General features: G+C 35.2%; 1 protein-coding gene across 15 annotated transcripts in view; it reads left to right on the forward strand.

Annotated features, from left to right (window-relative positions):
- Nucleotides 1-19,420, forward strand: part of REPS1 (RALBP1 associated Eps domain containing 1) — a 64,022-nt gene that overhangs the window by 19,325 nt on the left and 25,277 nt on the right. For 13 of the 15 annotated variants that reach the window (XR_013956624.1, XM_080615712.1, XM_080615724.1 and 10 more), the window contains 6 exons: nt 1,804-2,000; nt 11,259-11,412; nt 16,453-16,580; nt 17,045-17,207; nt 17,511-17,574; nt 18,398-18,552. Coding sequence is in view for 14 of the 15 variants with exons in the window: in XM_080615712.1 (XP_080471838.1) it covers nt 1,804-2,000; nt 11,259-11,412; nt 16,453-16,580; nt 17,045-17,207; nt 17,511-17,574; nt 18,398-18,552 (861 nt within the window). In the remaining variant the exon portion in view is untranslated. Of the gene's footprint in view, nt 1-927; nt 2,001-2,312; nt 2,394-7,074; nt 7,206-11,258; nt 11,413-16,452; nt 16,581-17,044; nt 17,208-17,510; nt 17,575-18,397; nt 18,553-19,420 lie in introns of those variants that run through there. The other 2 variants (XM_080615718.1, XM_080615717.1) reach the window with 2 other exon arrangements.

A 19,420-nucleotide genomic window follows, 5' to 3' on the forward strand; every position in this document is an offset into this window, starting at 1 on the left:
TTGGTGGAGGAAGTTAACAAGGATGTGAGCATAAAAAGTACAGAGAACTTTCTAATTTATTCAGTATTGATATTCTGTTCATAACATTATCAATCATTCTGTTGCATTTATAATTGAGGGATTTCTGAATGGTAACAGATGTTGTCTTGAAATGAGGTTTTTCTGCTGCACGGGGAAAAGACAGTAGAGGTAAAAATGGCAAATTTCAATCAGTGATGTATAAACTTAGTACAGTAAGACAAACCTATCTAGTTTTGTCTTTATCTAGTCTTGTTTTTCAAGAAGACTGTACAGTAATTTGTGTTCCTTCTGAGCCTTCTGTATTATTTTGTGAATTAGTGCAAGATAACTTACGGCAAAGCCTTGTGTTAGAACAACTGGTTGCATAAATTTGCATGGAACTGCATAGATTGCCAGTTGGGTGTTCTAGTGTTTAGGTTTTATCCCCTGTTTTGCGAGCACTTTTGTATGCAATGACTTCTTCACTGTTTGTCTGGCTGTAGGTCACTGTTTAGCTAAGCAAATAACTTCCCTAGTGTAATATGGGGTACAATGTTGATGTGAAAATTGGCATCTAGGAATTAGGAAGGCATCAGGAATTGCTTTAACAGTGTTTCCACATGATGGGTAGCCACAAACTTAGCAAAGAGGCTGTGTTGCATGTTCCTTCCCTGTTTAGCATGTTGAATTGTGCTTAGTGACAGAGGCTTAAATCAAGAATTTATGTTCTTACTAGAGCATTGTTCTTTAATGCTGCGTACATAAAGATGTTTATGGATACACAGTTGTTGAATGCTATGGATTCAAATTACACTGTTCAAATACAAATCAGTTTAATTTTGATGTAATAAACTGGATGCGATTTCATCTCAAGTCTTAATAGAGTTGGTATTTTTTGACTTGACTCATTTTGAATACCAGAAGTAATCGATGTAAGCAGTCAGCAGGAGAAATTAAACTTGAGCCATACTTGTAAATTTGTTTTGTGTTAAGCTGTGCAGCAAATTTTAAATTTATTCTTTATTCATAGTGGACCAGTAAGAAAATTGTGGCTGGGATTCATAGAAATTATAGGAATCTTACAGTGAAAAATTGAAGACTTATATAGACTAATTTTTATACCAGGCTACTCTGAACCACGGTACATAAAGCTAAGGACCTCCTAATATTTTTTAGAAAATTTGCTTTATAGGTGTTTGTGATGAAGTATCCCAGTAAAAAATCTAATTTAGCTTCTATCGTAGAAAGGTGTACGTAGATATGTTTAAGCAACACAGAGCAAAGTTGCAGTGTTTGCAATAAGATGATATTATCTGTTGTGAATATAAATGTGGCATCAGATCACTAAAAGATGTTGAATATACTGTAGTATTTTAGCTTTTGTTTTGCTGTATGAAGACTCTAATTTTATATATGTGGTAGAAATGGTAGATAAATCTTGAAAATAACACTTCAGTAATGCTGGCAAAACTAAGAAAAAAATGAGCTAAATGCGAATTATTTGATTACTACTGCATTTAATGCAGAGTTGTATTGCTACGCTTACAGAACTATGCGAAGTCCTCTGTATTCCAAAACCAGAATTTGAGTAGCAGAATCGTGGAACGTAATGCAGAAAGGATATTTGGTTTTTTCCAGCTGGCAGATGTTGGCACAGGTATAGCAGCAGTCTCAGTGTTTTAAGTAATTGAGGCACATATAAAATTTTAAATACAAAACAGAATTGCTTTTTTATTTTCAAGCATCATACTTCTGCATAGTAAATGGCCTGCTCTATTTTATTTTTTTTTTTTTTTTTAACAGTAAAGGACCTCCCTCTTCCCAGATTTGTTATGACAAAGAATGAACAAGAATCAAGGCATGCAGCCTTGTATCCTTCAGATGCTGATAACTCAGCTTCATATTCAGGTGTGATTCCTCCTCCACCTGGCAGGATACAAGTCAAAAAAGGCTCTGTGAGCCATGATGCAGTTCAGCAACGTTCATCAACTGATCAACAGGTAAGTTAACTTAAACAATTAAATAGGACTCTTAATTACTACTTTGCTGCATAGGTGTAAATTTGATAGGACTTTTAAGCTTTGTTGCTTTCAAAGTAGTTTCTTAAATAATACTGATATATATTACATGTGAAAACCACATGCTTCTGAAATACTTGCATGTAGGAGGCATTTTTTTTTATGAAGTCTTATAATCTACGATTAAAGTACTGGTGGTAATGGACAGAATTGAGACAGAAAAGAAAAATAATATCTAAGATATAGCAAATATCAAATTATAATCATTAAAATAATCGATTTCTTGTTTATTAGATCACATTGGCTTCCTGGTGATTGGAACAGCAGTACTGAATGCCTTTGAAGACTGGATTTCTAGTCCTTCAACATGCTCCAGTACTTTTAAATCTGACATACTTTATTTAGAGATTATTTTAAAAAAACCTCACAGTTACTTTTCTCTGCTGTACATTTTGTTGTTCAGCTATTTAATTATTAAGTAGAGACAATGATAATCAGAAATAACAGACAAGTTTTCACATAGCTTTATACTGTGTTCTAGTGATGAGAAAACTGATTTCCTTTTGCTCGCTGGTTCTTTCATCTTCAGCTGAGTAAATGAAAACTAAAGGCTTACAGCTCTGTGCCTTCTCATAATTCCTTGGGGTTTATAGTCTTTACACTCTCTCTATGGGTAAATCTTTTCTTATTGTCTTTTCTACAAGCTAGAACACTGAATACAAATATTAAATATTGCTTAGTGTATGTGTGCGTAACTGAATGACTTTTCTTCCCCATGGTATACTGTCTTTTGAGCTTATTTTGTAAAGAATTGAGGAACTTGCAAACATACCTTAATCTCTCTGGGACTCAAGGAATAGTTTATAGATGTTTATTAATCTCTCTGGGAATAGCCCAAGACTGATCCAATATAAAGAAAAAGCAAATTAGTAGAGGCAATCCATAATTAGTGTTTGGCTGCTGCTTTCTGTGTCAGAAACTGGAAATGGGGACTATAAAAAAAGGAGGGCTGGCAGTATTTCTGAAAATAGCTTGTCATCTGGTTTTGGGTAGGTGTGTTTGAGAGACCTCCCAAGTGTTTCAGGAAGAACCAACAATTGCAGATCTTCTTGATCTGTAGATGGGTTTTTACTGTGGTCGAAATAGTGTTTTGTGTGCTTCCCACATGGTGCTGAGTTTGTTTAGTGAACAGCTACAATTTGATACAGGAATCTGTATCAAATTGGTGTAACTTTAAAGTAACAAAAAAAAAAAAAAAAACCCACCAAAAAAAAACCCCTATGGTGTTTGAGGTCTTCAGTTTCTGGATAAAGAAGACACATATTCACAAAGATATTATAAGCATGCAAATTTCATTTCTCCATCTTGCCTGACAGAAGCAGCGTGGTATCTCTTTCACACAAGTCTCTATAGGATCATGCGAAAGAAAAAAAAAAAACCCTCTGTAAATTCTTTGAGAGATCTGGTCCAGGAAACCGACTTGGAGCAAACATAATGGACAACACAGCATTGGGTCCAGCAGTTTTAAGTTATATTCATGGTCTAGAATATCAGGGACATATTGTCTGATTTTGCACCCTATTATAAACTGCATTTTCTGTGGCTGATTCTACATTTCTAACTGTATAATGAATCCATTCAAGTAGCCTTCTTGTCCCAGTCTAATATTTATAGATTTGGACACTGTTACAGACAAGCTGAGAAAGGGCTTGAATCCAGGTTTCTTGCTTAACCACATAAATACCACTAATTGGGTTATTTTCCAAAGGTGGATACAGCTTTTATACATGCTTTTGTATAAATTGCTGATCCAGTTGTCTTTACCTAGAGATATCACTGAAATTTATAAAATCGAGAAAGAAGTTAAGACAGTGAATTCTCATTATATGCCACCTCTCAGTGATGAGGATGAGCAGAGCCAAAGTCAAAGAAGTAAATTACTGCATGTCATTTTCCTAGGGATGACTGTTCTTTCTGCAGGAGTTCAAGTGTCAAAATTAAGCTTGGATATGTCAAGTAGCCTGTTAGCTATTCCATTAGTGAATTTGTGTTTGGTTTTGCTTTTGCTTTTCTTAAACTGTTTACTGGCCTTGATAATATTTCTGGCACTTCAGAATACATTGATTTCATAAAGTACTCTGGCTGAAATATTGTTTGTATGAAATCGTAAGGTATCTTTGTCTTTAAAAACGGCTTTCATTCATATGCAACTTCTGTATTAGTGAGATGTCATGCATATGTTAGTATCTTATAATTACAAATTATTTCTGTAAAAGAATTGTGCTTAGAGTATTGTCTACTGAAATGTCCTAGCTAATACTGTTTCTTCATCAATGCATTATTTTGGCAGCTCCCCTCAATGAGCTTCACTTGGAGGCAGTTTGCTGGAAAATGTCAGTCAGGTTGTGTTTCCAAAGAGTAGCTAGGTATAAATGAGTTCATCTTTAAAAGTAAGGGTGGGTCAAGTTCCTTTTTCTGTTTCTGTCCATTTCTGTGAAGGCATTTTTAGTTCATAATGGCTATGTACTATGTAAATATAGCACTGGCCAGAAGTTTGTCTTTTTAATATTTTAGTGTTAATGGAAGATGACTGAAGTCATGCCCAGGTGTCATGGAAGCTGCAGAACTGATTCTAGGAGTCAAGCCAAATAATGAAAGATGCCTTCACTTAGTAGGTGATATGGTGACCGTGTGTCTCAGTGAGGTAAAACGCTGGGAGAAAATCCTTCTTCTTCCCCCCCCCCCCCCCCGACGTAATTTCTTTCTCCCAAATAACAGAGGCTAAGTAGATTTGAACACTTGCTGACTATGTGACATGTTGGCATAGGTATATTAACCATAGTGTATATAAATACTTCTGTACTTTGGTAGTAGCAGCTCTGCTAATTTAGGCCAGTCTTAAGAATCTAGATTCTGTTGAGTTCTTGTGCTTTTTAGGAAGAAATCCTCTAGTAGAATTAGGAGCTGTCATTGTAGATGGAAGCTTTTTTGGCTTCTGGTGGGTTTTTTTGGTGGTGTTTTTGTTCTGTTTGTTTTGGGTGTTTTTTGAAGGTTAAGACAAATGTATTGAAAACAGTTTCTTAGCAGAAGCAGCAATATTGAGATTTGAAAGTGTTTTCTGTCTTACAGGATACTTTCAAAAGCAGTAAACAGTCTCAATATCTGTCTGTTAGATACTGCCTTTGGATGTTTTTTGTTTTGTTGTTAGAGCCAAAAGGCAAATACTACTTCCGGTGTCTTTGAGTGTGATCTAGGTGTTGATTAGGTACTGCTTTAGGATAATTACTGGCTTGCCTGCATTTTCCAGGAAAAGTGGACAGCTAGTTTCAATAGATGTTGAGGCTGTAACAGCTGAAAAATGTGTATCTGGCAGGTAGTTGTAGGCTGAACTGTGCTACATCCAGGTGAACGTGAAAGGTAAAGCTGAAGGTACTCATCTGCCTATGTGTGCATCATGCGTAATAGTGGCACTCTGTGTTAATTTATTGCCTTATCAATGCAGCCTTAGGAGGGGACATTTCTAATTTTGCACCTGTAGCTGTCAAAATTTGACCATTTCAACTTTTTTAATTATGTGAATTGTGTGACTTTCTTTTAAGATTTGCCAGTAGTCCATTTCTGTTCAATTCTGTTTTGCATATTGCACAGGTAATTCCAGGCAAAAGGTATCTGGCATTAAATAAATTGTTTAGGACCACAGAACTGGAAAGAACCTCTTGTGTTATGGAGTCTGACCCTCTATTATCATGATAAATTGTATTAGATAATGAGTTTTTAAAAAATCAGGGTTTTGTCTTGAAATCACAACCTTTTATCCACACTGGCTATGTTGGGGAGAAGTGTTGGCAGAGCATTAGTAGGAATGTGGTGGGAATTCCCACTTAAGTTTACTCAAATGATGTAAAACCTATTCTTTTAACAACTTTGTACTTAGTATTTGCTGTAGAACACCACTAGTATTTAGTAGAAAGCCGTTGTATTACCCCTTAGTTTCATTTTGCTTGACAAAACAATCCACAATCTCAGTTTTGTTTCATAAAGTAGTTACCAGTAATCCCTATAATACTTCTGTGCCTTTGATCCAATTTGAATTTGTTCTTACTGAAAATATTTTGCTAGATTTGTGTTTGTTTTTCCTAATGAGATGTCACCAGTATTAGTACTCTACAAAATAGTATTTCTCTACTTCTGCTTGACATCTTACCTCGTATACCTTAGCAGCTGTGAGCAAAGCAAATCTGCCATACATGATGTAGTGGCTTGATAGTTGACCTATGCATTCAGTCTTCTGTTTTCAGCTGATCAAGTCTTATTGTGCACTTTGGTATTAATTTCCACTATGCAAGAAACTGTATTTTATATTTTAAACTTGATAGTTTACTGTTACCTATGTCCTGAAAGGAACCCATCCATCTGCCTCCTTACAGTTGTCAAAATTCATCAGCATGCTGTTTAGTGTGCATAATCAGTTACCTAAAGTACCAAATCAGGTCGTTCCCAAAATCAGTCATTCAGGAGCATTATTAGAAACTTCCTTTCAGACCCATAGTTCCAACTCTAATACAATTCTATTTCCCTCCTTCTGTAGCCAGTTCTTTTGCACCTTAGATTCTAGTATTAATCTCCACATTGTCGGAATTATCTTGTATGACACCCCACTGAAGTGTGCTGAGGTACAGGTTAAATGTAGCGCAGATACTTTGTCTAGAAAAATCACAAAAATAGTATCAGCAAACTGAAGTAAAATTTCCCATTCTGTGATTGATCCCTTTTCCATTTGTTACTGGTTTTAATTATTATTTTCTTCCAAACCTCGTCTAAAACCTTCAAACTGTTGAGGTCAAACTAAAAAGTTCATAATTGCTTCCTTCCCTAAAAATGCACCCCTCTCTAAAAATGTGTAGTGCTGCATGTGGAGAAGTTCACATTGAACTTGGACTATTTTGTTCTTCAATGTGAATGCTAGTTGATTGCAAAAACATGGGTTCTGCGATGCAGTTACCAGCTCTAGCATAATGTTTCTTCATGATGGATCTGTTCCCTGACTCTTATGCAGGCTGTGTGGTATCAGGACCTGGATCACAGCACCATTAGAGCTACCCTTCGGATACCATGTCTGGCTACATTGTCTCTGGAATTCTCCTTAGGAGGCTTTCTTCTGGCCTGAGGTGTGAGATCCAGGAAAAGGTTTATAATCTCATTTCACTCATGTATGCTTGCAATACCCTTTTGAGGTTGAGATCCTTCCAGAGTTGCTTTAGCACAGTATTGTGTTGCCTTACACCAGTTTGTTTGACTTACCTTCGCTAAGGTGGTACTTTTAAAGCCATATATTATGTCACCTTTTTAATTAAAAGCTATTTTTTGTAACTGCTTGTCAGTCCAAAAAAAGTCCAACTTCCAAGTCCTTCAAAGTATTTTGGTTTGGTAATTCCAGTTTGACAAAACCCATGCTTTTTTACAACTTTTTAAAATCATGATTTTTTAAAAATTAACATGGATTACTTAATTTTTGCCTGTTAGTGCAACTTTTTTTTTCTGAGTTGTTGAGAAGAATGTTCTCAGTTTGATTTAACATTAAAATGTTAAGTACTTATTAACTATTTACTTCAACATGCTTTTGTTTAGATCTCTTTTCAAGAATAATTTAAAGAGGAGGAATGAATGTCTTAAGGTAGTAAAAACCAGAATATTGTAATTACTATGAATTCTATTGAGGTTGGTTTGGAGAGAAAAAATAACAGCTAGGGTTTCAAATTTAAAGTGCTAAAACACTTTATCAAAACAAGATTTTAATAAGGGCTGATCTAATTAATTATACATCAACTGCAGTATGCAGATGGTGAGTGAAATTGTCAATGTTCCCAAAGAGATTAGGTGAGTAACTTCTGTTAAAATTGGTGAAATTCAAAGTCCTTGTGTTATCAGTAACACAAATTAGGCAAACTGTTGTAGTTGTTACATGTTAAGATTTTGAAGAGCAATGAAGTTAAGTTCTGAACCTAATACTCTCAGAAAAATCTGATCCTGGATATTTCAGGCTTTCATAATTAGTTTCTTTTATTAATAGATTGGACAGATGAAAGTGAACAACCCCTACTTCCTCAGTTGCAACATGTGCTGTCAAAGCAGTTCATGACAGTGTGTGTTGCAGCTGAACAGAAGTGGCTGTAATGAACATACTGCCTCTGTTTACTGAAGTGTGAAGCTGAGTGGAAAATTGAAGTAGAAACTTTGTACAACAAACCATGTTCTCTAGGCATGAGTATATGAAAATGATCACTTCTTACCCCTGCGAAGACAGATACTTAGTTGGTCACCTATGTACAATGGGTAAATGACCCTGTGTGTAATTGCAGTTTCAATAAATCTTTACTCATTGTGTTTTTCAATGACTGTTTTTAGTGAGAGTTAATGTTTCTACAGTCCTAACTCCTCCTCAGTCTTCTTAGTTTTCACAGATGCATATATTTGAGGATGTATATATAAATACATATAGATATACTTAAAAAAAAAATAAATTAAAAAAAAATACAGCTTTCCTTAGCTTCCAGTAAGCTAGATCAGTGAATGCCATGAGTGGTTTGTAGGAGTGACCAGGATTGCCCAACAAAAAGACAGTGCCACAGTAATGCCATCTAAATTTGGTTTAAACTGTTTCGTGAATGTGGGGTGTGCAGTGATGGTAAAGCTGAAGATGCGGTTTGGCCCTCTTCCAGAAGCTTTTTGACATCAGAGGTGGTGGTATGCTTTTGCTGTATAGTGGAGTCTAAAGCTGAAGCTCCAAATCAATTGTGGGAAATCTATAAAGGTTTAGGATTCTGATAGAATGTTGACTGGAACACTGAGAACAAAGTTAATTTTTTATTATACCTGCGCTTCTCATGATCTGATTATCATTATTGTGTGCTTTACAGAATCACATGAATGACATGTAAAGTAAATATAGAATTCAAGTTGAAGATCAGACAGTTTTTTTCCTATGCCTTAAGTATAAGGCCAAATATTAGGTGGAGGTTTACTAATAGATGCAGTTGTCAGCTTCATTAGGGCAGGGCTGCTTCATGAGGACAATGTGTAAAGAGTTTTAATGTTCACGTGCAGTTACTAGAAGCAGTGAGTGGTTTCGTTTAGATAGACTATTGTTTGTTTATCTGCCTCAGGTGTTCTTCTGTGTCTTTCTGGACCATCTGACTTACCGTGTAAATGTACTGGAATAAATGGATAGTGTCAGTGACTGAGTATAGCTTTCCCTAGGTTTACTCACAGTATTTTGTCTAAAAATTCAAACATCTTTGAAATCCTGTTTGATAAAAATGGTTTGTATAAAAGCCAGTGGAAGAGGAACCTTGTAATTGATTTCAGTGATGCATCATCAAGTTCTTCTAGCATCTGTTGTACTGTGCTAGATAGAGTAACAATCCAACCTCGATTTTAGCTGCTAGCCTGCAAGAGGCATGCTGGACACCCTGACTCCTTCCCTTTCTGCCCCAATGTACCTGTAATGGTGAGAATGTACTGACATACATATACATATACTGACTACAATAAATATCTTGTCAAGTAAGATTCTAAGAGGAGGAATCTTCAGGCAAGTTTCAGAAAGGCATGTAGCTGCAACAAAAACATCTTGAACTGGTGAGGTACTATGAAAAAACATTGACTTTGGGCATTCAGTTGGTCCCTAAATTAACAGTTGAAGTGAGTTAGTACTGCTCCCAGCCACTTTGTAATACTCTTTGCCAATACATATGGGCATCGTTTAAGTGCTTTGAATGGAAAGTTCAAAATCTTGTGGCGTAGGTACTTATTTAAGGAAATATGACTCAATGATCAGAACTTTCAAAAAATAGCTGTTGCTGTATCAGCCAGGCTGGCCATGTATTCCAAGAAACACGAAAATCAGAGGGAATTAAAGGTGGAAGTTTACATCAACATGTTAGGAAGTAACCACTCATCATGGCCTTAAAACTTTTTTTATTAGGATGTGTGTAGTTTTAGTATGTACCCTGCTTGGAGAAAAGCTTGCTTAGGACACTTTCTTACCAGCTTGTAGATTTTTGCAGATGTAATATTGATTGAAAAGCGTAATGGCCTTTAAGTATTCAAGAGAGAAAACCAGTTCAGTTTTGGTAATCATGTGGAAGCCTGCACTCAGTCTGGCTATTAGTACTTGATCATACGTTAACAGTTGTTAACATAGACTACCTTTTTTTTCTGTCTACTGCTGAAACAGATGTTGAGATTTTTAGCTTTGTTTTTACTTTTCAGGAAACTTAGGAGTTCAAGTCTTGCTTTTTTTCTTGTACTTTTTTTTTTTCCACTAATACAGTTAAATTCAGATTAGGAGATCTGGCAAGACAGACAGCAATTTCAAAACATCTAGATATAGAGAGGAAATGACTTTCTACTATTTAAATATTTTACTTTGTGAAATACAAATTATTTTTCCTTTGTATTTTATTTGAAATGGAATGATCTGGTAACCTGAATGTCTCATGAGAACTGATTCCAGGTAGAAATTGCATGTGTAATTCTTTGTTTTCCTGCCTCTTCAGGGAGAATATTGTACAATATGGGATTAAAGAGAAGCTTGAGCCTTAACACCAGGGCAAAGCTACCTTGTAATTTGTACAGCAGAGAAGTATATCCTAGATATACTTTGAAAAGTATATCATTCTTTTTCTTAAAGAATGATATACTTTTCAAAAGGCATCATTCTTTGAAAAAAATTACATTTATGTTTTTGCATATTAAAAAAATGTGGCCTGTCTAGTGATATTTTTTTTTTTCCCCAATGTTTAATTCTGGTTCATTTTTTAAAATGCAAGTAACTGATTGTGAATCATTTGATAAAAATTAGGTATGATAGTAACTTGTACAGTGACTTACAGTAACTCTTTTGAGACCTGGTTTCAAATGTAACTTTTATTACAAGTGAAAGGGAGCCTTATAATCTAGTTTGCTTTGTAGCTAAGTAATTTAACTCAGCATTGCTGTTGTCTTAAGGATGCCAAGTTAAAAGTATATTAGGTATTTTTAAAAATATATTAGATGATGTTGCTTGAAGTGAACATGTCCAGTCGCACTGTTCCTGACTTCTCCTTTTCGCTCATTTTAATAAGTACTACAATTTACACTTTCTAAAATGAGGCTTTAACTGAAATAAAGGTTTTAGATAGGCTTTTATGTATTTAGTTATTCAGTAAAAAAACTTAAAAGGTTCCTTTGTTTTATTAGGAGTCCACATCTCCAGTTGTTTCACCACAGCAATCCCCACCAACCTCTCCACATACATGGAGGAAGCACAACCGCCATCCCAGCGGAGGGAATAACGAACGACCTCTTGCTGGACCTGGGCCTTTTTGGGCTCCATTTAGTGAAGCACAACCAGGTATAATTGTCTTCTGTTATGCTTCAGCTGTAACCCAAAGTCAAAGAACTCTTGAAAAAGTATATTAAATGAGTTTAGAGCAGTTAATCTTTGTATTTTCCAATCCTGGAAAGTTTCTTGCAGATTCAAATGTTCACGTTGACAGCAACACTGTGGAATTTGAGCTTGTGTATATGGTGGATCCATTTCTTAGTGTGGTATGGGAAATGCTTGGAGTTGGAAGTGGGGGAAGAGAATATGAAAGCTTCCCAGTGGAAAGTTTTCCAATACAGAACTGGCATCCTATTGAGATTGTGCAGGAACTGTCAGTACAGCTGAAAACATGGGAAGCTCAAGGGAAAGCAGCAGATAATGCATTGTTTGTTTGGATTAATGTTTCTGGTAGATTAGATGAATTGTCAGAACAACTAATTCTTTTAACTTTTTTTGCTTTCTTTAAAGTTTATGTAAACATAACTGAAGCTACTGTATCTCCTGTCTGTCAGGGTAGAACCACTTATTTCAGTAAAACTTTTCATCCTTTATTGTTCTTCATTTAACATGGAAGACCCTCCCTATTATATTGCTGTGCTCAGATTTAAAAAGCTTTCCCCCTTAATATCTCATATTTCAATAAGTTCTGTTGTGTTTTCTGGTATCTGATAGAGTACTAATAAATTTAGCAGAGCAATTCTAATCCATGTTCTGTCTTTGATCCTGCTGAATAATATGATGCATTTTATAGGCTGTAGTTTCAGATTAAACTGTGGTTGATTGGTTTATTTCAGTTATGATATTTCAAAGTTGGTCTGTTACCTTTCAATTTCTTGTGTAGTCATTCTGTAGTTATAAGCATATATGGAGGACCAGGGGTTCTGTTCTTAGAGTTGATTGGATAAGGAAATAAAACACTATTTTAGATGTGGGTGGTATGCAGAGATTTATGTCAGTGTCCCAGATGTTGTTTGTTAGTAAGTGACAGTCAATTTAGACAAAAACAATTAGTCTGCTCATTGTATATATAATCAGTTCTAAAGGTTCAGTACAGGCACCCTGATTTTTCATCAGTTTCTTGACTTTTTTCTTGCACAGTTTAGTTGATTTGCTTTTCTTGTAAGCTGAAATAAAAGTTTGTCTGGTAGCTGATTTCTACTTGTGAAGCTTTTCTAACTTCCGAAGTCAAGGACTCCAGGAAAGTATGCAAACTATTCCTACTGTTGAAGAGTTCAATATTGTACTCTTAAAAATAAAGTTGTAGTGCCATGTTCATACTTCAGTTTGTTGGTGGTTTCCCTGTGATATCTAATGGATAAATTTTTCAGTAGCAGTCTGAAAATATTTCTGAACCAGCTCAGTATTCTCCAATTTAATATTCCGTGCTGAAACACATCCTTAGTGTGTTTAAAGCAATTTGGAGATACTGTTGTAGAAGGATTATCTGTTCTGCCAATGTGAAGGATAGAATGGATTTTCATGCATTAATTGAACAAAAAATTGTCATCCTGATTCATCCTGATTCTTTTGCACTGCAGAGGATTAATTATTCCTTTGAATTTCAGTTTGTGTAGGTAGTTTATCATTCTTTTTCCCTCTCTTGAGCCTACTTTCTAAGGACAGTATTTTATAGAAAAATATCTGACATTCAGGTAGAACCAGATAGGCTGTTGGTTAGTTTTCTTAAAATCAGCACTGCAAGCTTATCTTGATTCCCGTGCAAAATGTTCTTGAAAAATTGGATAATTTGCAAGTACGTGATTTTATTTCAGTAGGGTTTTAAGGCAGGACTGTGCCATTTCACTTGTGATCCAAGAAAAATAAGAACCTAGGTCTCAGCTTTTATATCGCGTTATGTGAAAACATTGTTTGAGGGTATTGGGGTTGTCAACTGAAAACATGGAACCTCAAGTGTGAAAAATGTTTGATGGGTCTAATAATGAGTAGCATGTTGCCTTAACCCAGACAGATAAATTTCAAAACTTTTAGGGGGAAGATCTTGTTTAAACAGGAAGATTCTGACTTAGCTGTAGTGAAGACACTCCACTGCATCATCATACTCCCATCATGAACAAAATTAAATAGTGCTTTCTGTATCAAGTTGAGCTGTAATTATTAAATAATGGCCTAATTGTTGTTTTAAAAAAATCTTTCATCTGAAGTCTTAAGCAATTGCTTGGGGAAGAAAACTCTCTTATTTCAACAGAGCAAAAGAATTTGGATTTTACAAATTTTTTTGACACTGTGTTGTGCAGTAATTCAGTTTAGGATAGTGTTAGTGATGCTTCGTAAGTAGATGTCCCAGTTCTGGGTTGCATCTCTGATCTGGATCAGTCTTCAGAGAAAAATACAATGGATGACTGACCCTCTTGTAAGAAACAGAACTGTATATGAGATGAGAGCCTCCTGTTCCTATAGTTACAAGAGAGGAAAAATATACTTCATACTTTTACCTTTCCAACTCATTTTGCAGTCCAGCTTCAGCTGCTGGAAGGATGCTGATGGTGACAAATTTGAGAGAACGGACCCCTTCACTGCTTCAAATGATAGCTAAAGGCGTGTCTGAATAGGGACCGGAAGATATTTTTTTATTACCTTGTGGTCTGTTTGTACTGGAAGCAGAGCAGAACGTTTATGTTGGTAGTACCCAAATAATGATTTAAAACTAGTAAAAAAATCTGATGTCTTCTCTCCATTCAAAGTGCTGTTAATGATGTTCTTACTGATGAAAATGCACGAAGCACGTTGAAAGTTGTTTCTTCATTGGGTTACAAATCATAAAATAAGAATATACAGGTTGTTCCAAGTCTTCTCTGAGACCCAGTATTATTCCACCTTCCCTTCTACCTTAGTGTTTCAGTCTGGCTTTGTAGTTTTTGAAGAAAACGAGGTTTTGAGCAGGGGAGAAAGGAAACAGTTCTTGTAATACTTGTGTTTTGAAGGTATGACAGTTTGGTGCTACTGCATCTGTTACTGTACACTTTGGAAGAGGTGCTGTGCTAAGTGGGGTACAAATTGAACTGTTCTAAGACAAGTTGCTGGGGGAAGTAAAGATCTATAAGGTTAGTGAGAATAATGTCGGTGTCTGAGGGATGGAGAAGGGGAGAGCCATTGTATCAAAAGTAAAATTTGTGTGGCATGTCTGTAGGAGAGATGGGAAGGACATGTTTGAATCTTACTGTGTGTCAGTTCTGTGCAGAAAGAGAGCAGGCAGAGACTCTGAGCTTTTCTGCATGTTTCTTTCTAGTGCTTTAGAGTTAGATGAGCTACTGAACCTTGAGGTAAAAAGCATTGTCAAACTCATTGCCTTTATTCTTGGCAATTTTGGATAAAGTCACTGGAAGCTTCAGGCCACATCAGCAACTTGCAGAAGTGGAAGACAAATTTGGGAACAAACTGAGTATTTAATAGTAGCTAGTAAAGCTCATTTAAAAAAAAAAAAAAAAAAAGACCCACCAAGACCCATGCTTTATTAATCTTACATTTTTATGAAATTCACAAATAGTGCAACCTCTCAATTTTGTGCATTTTACTTATCTCCTCCTTCAAAAAGTGGTTCTCCTCCTGGAAATCTCAATTTTTACTCTCTGTAATGCAAGATAAATGTGTTGTGCACAATTATGGCTATTGTGTGTAGAAGAGCAAAGATAAACCAGTACTAAGCGTTTCTCACATTACTCTTCTGTTACTTTTTCCTAGGAAAAAGATCATTTATGGAATGAAGGAGTAATTGCATACTGCAGTATCATACTGATATTAAATAGCAATTTTGGATGCTAACAATGTTACTGTCCCTTTAGATGTTAACCCTCAGTGTGCTTCACTGATTTCCTTCACTCTGGTTACTGTAGATTGTGTGCTAGCAGTGTACAACCTGAAATTGTTGATATTCATCAGCTTCATAAATAGATTACCTATATCTAGATGGACATCTCATAGCAATATATTTTGTCAGTATCTTGACAATAAATTCTTGGCATTTATTGCTTCAATTTAGATCCTAGTAGCAGTATTACAATTATGTCATTAATGTCATATTTCTTGTTTGTGGGTTATGTGGAGGGCTTAAAAGAAACTCACAGGAATTGCCTGCCTTCTTTTAAAAGGAAATCTGCTTCTACGTATGAGGCAGAAATTCTTGTCTAAGTATGACTTTATTTAACAAATTCCTAGAGAAAGCGAAATTGTGGAGAGGGTAAAGTGATCAGTTGTACAAATGCTGTTTAGATTTAAGGAGTTCAGCATTTCTTTTAGGAGTCATGGAGTAGAATGCTGTCCTGGGATTCTTCTAGACTTGTTCTAGATGGTTAGTTTTCCCTCTGGTTCAAGTTCCTTAAATTTTTAATTTGCAACTGCAAGTTAAGAGAATTTTGAGAGGTTTCTACATAGAGCAGTGGGTGACCAAATCTTTCTATAGTTGCTTCATGGTTATTTTAATATTAAGACATTGAACATAGGCAGTATTTCAGAAGTAGATTTTAACAAGGCACTGGTTGAATTTCAGTTACTGTGTTCCAGATAGTTAATGCATAGCAGATGTCAGCACTCTCCGTGGATGCCTTTTATTATTCTTGGCCTGTTTTCAAGCAACTGAGTTAAGTTAGTCTAGAAATCATTTAGGAAAAAAAGTTGCATGCTAATATCTTGTGCCACTTCTAAATAGATCTTTGTCCATACAAGTGTTGCTCACATTTCAACCAAGTGAAAATGTTTAGTGTTAACTCATTCAAAACCTATTAAGTGGGTACAAAGCCATTTACATTTTACACATGTTGCTATAAGCTTATTCCTCACTTCTGTCTTTTTAGTGAAGATTCAAGCTGACAATGTAAAAATCTACAGAAGTGAGTTGTCAGGAGGTGAACCTTGTTTTGTTGGTGCAATTTGCATTTCATTTCCTTAATGATTCTCCAAGCGTATATTTCCCTGACAGGAGCGTGTGTTTCAGGATTCGATTTTTTTATATTATTTTTTAATTTTTTTTTTTTTGACTGCTTTCCATATCCATAATTCTTACTCAGTTTTCAAGGTTGTCTTTTGAAAAAGAAATGTTTCTTCTACTTTCAGGCTCATCTACTTCTAGTGATCCCATATGGTCTGGCCATTCACCACCACCCCATCAAGAAAACTGGGTCAGTTTTGCAGATACTCCACCAACCAGTGCTCTTTTAGCCATGCATCCTGCTTCTGTCCAGGTGTGACACTTTATTGGTATTTGATTTGCTTCATTCAGATTGATGTTGCAATTTTATTTATTTTTTTTTTTTTAAATCTTCATTGCAGATGTTTACTGTGTATCTGTGCTGTAGTCTGTTCAGTGCTGTTTACCCAACAGATACTCATTGAGTTGACTAAATTTGGAATGGTTAACTGAAAGCTCATTAAAAAGCCATCAGCAATTATGACTTTAAAACATTTATGTTTAGCTTTTTTGCATATGTGCCATACTTTTTTTTTTCTGCTCTCATACCTGCAGTCATTCCTATTCATATGTATCAGTGTGCAAAATACCCTCTCGTAGACACAATCTGTGGATGGTTTCCTGCAGTTTTTAAACTACCATGAGATTTAACTATGCTTTATTTTTTGAAGGCAAGAAGTTGAGAATTCATAGAAGCTTTTTAGGTAGATAATACTGAGGAAAAATATTTCATTTCAGGACCAGACAACAGTACGAACTGTAGCATCAGCTACAACAACAAATGAAATTCGTAGGCAATCAAGTAGTTATGATGACCCCTGGAAAATAACTGATGAACAAAGGCAGTATTATGTTAATCAGTTTAAAACCATTCAACCTGATCTAAATGGATTTATACCAGGTAAGTTACTCTTTAAAAAATATAGCTGTGGGTGCAACAGTTCTGTTACAAAGACTTTGTTGTGTACTTAGGTTTGCATACCATTTTGAACAAAGTTCTTCATTTTACTTATAATGTTCTAGTGAACTCCAGTGTAATTCAGGAAAGGACTTGAAACTAATTTTTTTCCTTCATTTAACCTTAGTAATTAGTGCCATTTTTCCAAAACTTTTGCTAAATAGCTCATCTCCTTTACCATAACTCTTAGTCTTCTAATGATTTAACGTGCTTTAAATACTGAAAGTGGTTGTTGTAATTTTTCAGGGTCTGCAGCTAAAGAATTTTTCACTAAGTCAAAACTACCTATTCTTGAACTTTCTCATATTTGGTAAGTGTGATATGTCTTTAGTCAGGATAATTTAGGAAGATGATATCTATCTGGCAGTCATTTAATAATCTACTTACTAGAAGATGTTAAGTGAAATTTCATTAGTCATACTTTGAGTATGTACTACAGTGTGTTCAGTCCTACTCACGTTTATGCCACCATTACTTTAGTGGGCTTTAAAAGGTCTAGGCTGGCATTATTTACAAAGCATTTTGAGCTTTTGAAGAAATTTCAGACACCCAATTTGAGCATTTTATTGCTAAAGATGCATTTTAAATAATTCCTTACCTATATTTATTTATTCAAGTCTTAAGTTTAAATGAAATGTGCAGATGCAAGTATTTTTAAATGCACTTAGTAGGCCTTGATGACAAATTTAGCTTTGACTTGGTGCAAAGCTTATATTTTGCTGTGTTCTGTAATTTGTACTGCATCACTGCATGCTATCATTAAATGGCTTACCTTGGCAGATTTCATCTTTGTGTGTACTGATTTGTAATTCAACTGTTTTCCCATTTAAAATAAACATTGCCTCAGCATTTTTGCCAAAAATGAGGCCAATAATATTATGTAGTAGTCTTTAATGAGTTAAAAACCTGGAGAGATAAAAGTGGGTTTAAATTATCTTTAAGCACTAAGAAATGTTATTAATGAAAGCTCATCTTTGAAGAGTAAAGCATGTAGCACTAATATGAAGTATTTATTAGGGTAAAATGAACTATAAACTGCATTCTTTGATCTTCCAAGTAGCAAAGCAGAAGTATGTAATTTGAAATAACATAACCTTAAGAAATTTTATTTTTACTAAGGTTTTTCTTTTTAGGGAACTGTCAGATTTTGATAAAGATGGTGCACTGACATTGGACGAGTTCTGTGCTGCATTTCATCTGGTAGTTGCTAGGAAGAATGGTTATGATTTGCCACAAAAGTTACCTGAAAGTTTAATGCCCAAACTGATCGATTTGGAAGATTCCACAGGTAAGACATGCATCAAGTTAAATTTCACTATTTTCAAGTGATGGGGTAGTTGTTACAGTATATCAGCAGATACTTACAGATTTGTATGAACATAATCCATTAGTCAGTATGAAATAAAGTAATGTGCAATTTTTAGAAATCGTAATTAGTGCCCACAGCTAATTTAAGCACATATGTATTTCTGTACAGGGAGATGTTATTTAGGAACAGTACACATTGACTATCACATTTGGAAATACTGCCTGTGGCCTTTAAAGGTTAAGGAAAACAAAACTGTCACAGTATGGATTTTATTACTGTATTCCAAATTCCCGGTCCAGCTCTACTTCAAATTTGATTTCAAATGAATGTATTTTCTGTTCCCTCTCATTTCTGAAAATACAGCATGAGCTTCTAGGTAATGAAGGTACTTGGAAAGTGCTACCAGGTTCAATGCTAGAGATAGGACTGTAGTTTGAAAGTACAGAATCTTCTGTATATAAAATATACAGGGTTTTTTTGTTTGGTTGGTTCTTTTATTCTGTCCTGACCTGACAGCTGGATTTATCCTCTGTTGCTTTGGCACTTAGTCTTTCTGTGCGTAGTCCTTTATCTTTGGATGCTTCCAGATAAACCATTGAATGTATGAGTCTGCTTGTGCCAGAAACTCTCCCATAACTGAAAAACAAACAACTGTTCCATGTAAAAGTGGTGTTTAAGAACAGGTGTTATATATATATAATGTTTTTGTATATATACATGCACATATATGTGTGTGTGTATATATGTAAAGGAAGATGGCCACAAACATCCTGTTTGAAACACCACTTTTACATGGAATGGTGTATTTATATAGATTTTAAAACAGACAAAGGAAACAGAGTGTTTT

The sequence above is a fragment of the Psittacula echo genome (assembly GCF_963264785.1).
Source record: "Psittacula echo genome assembly, chromosome: 4".
Lineage (NCBI taxonomy): Eukaryota > Metazoa > Chordata > Aves > Psittaciformes > Psittacidae > Psittacula > Psittacula echo.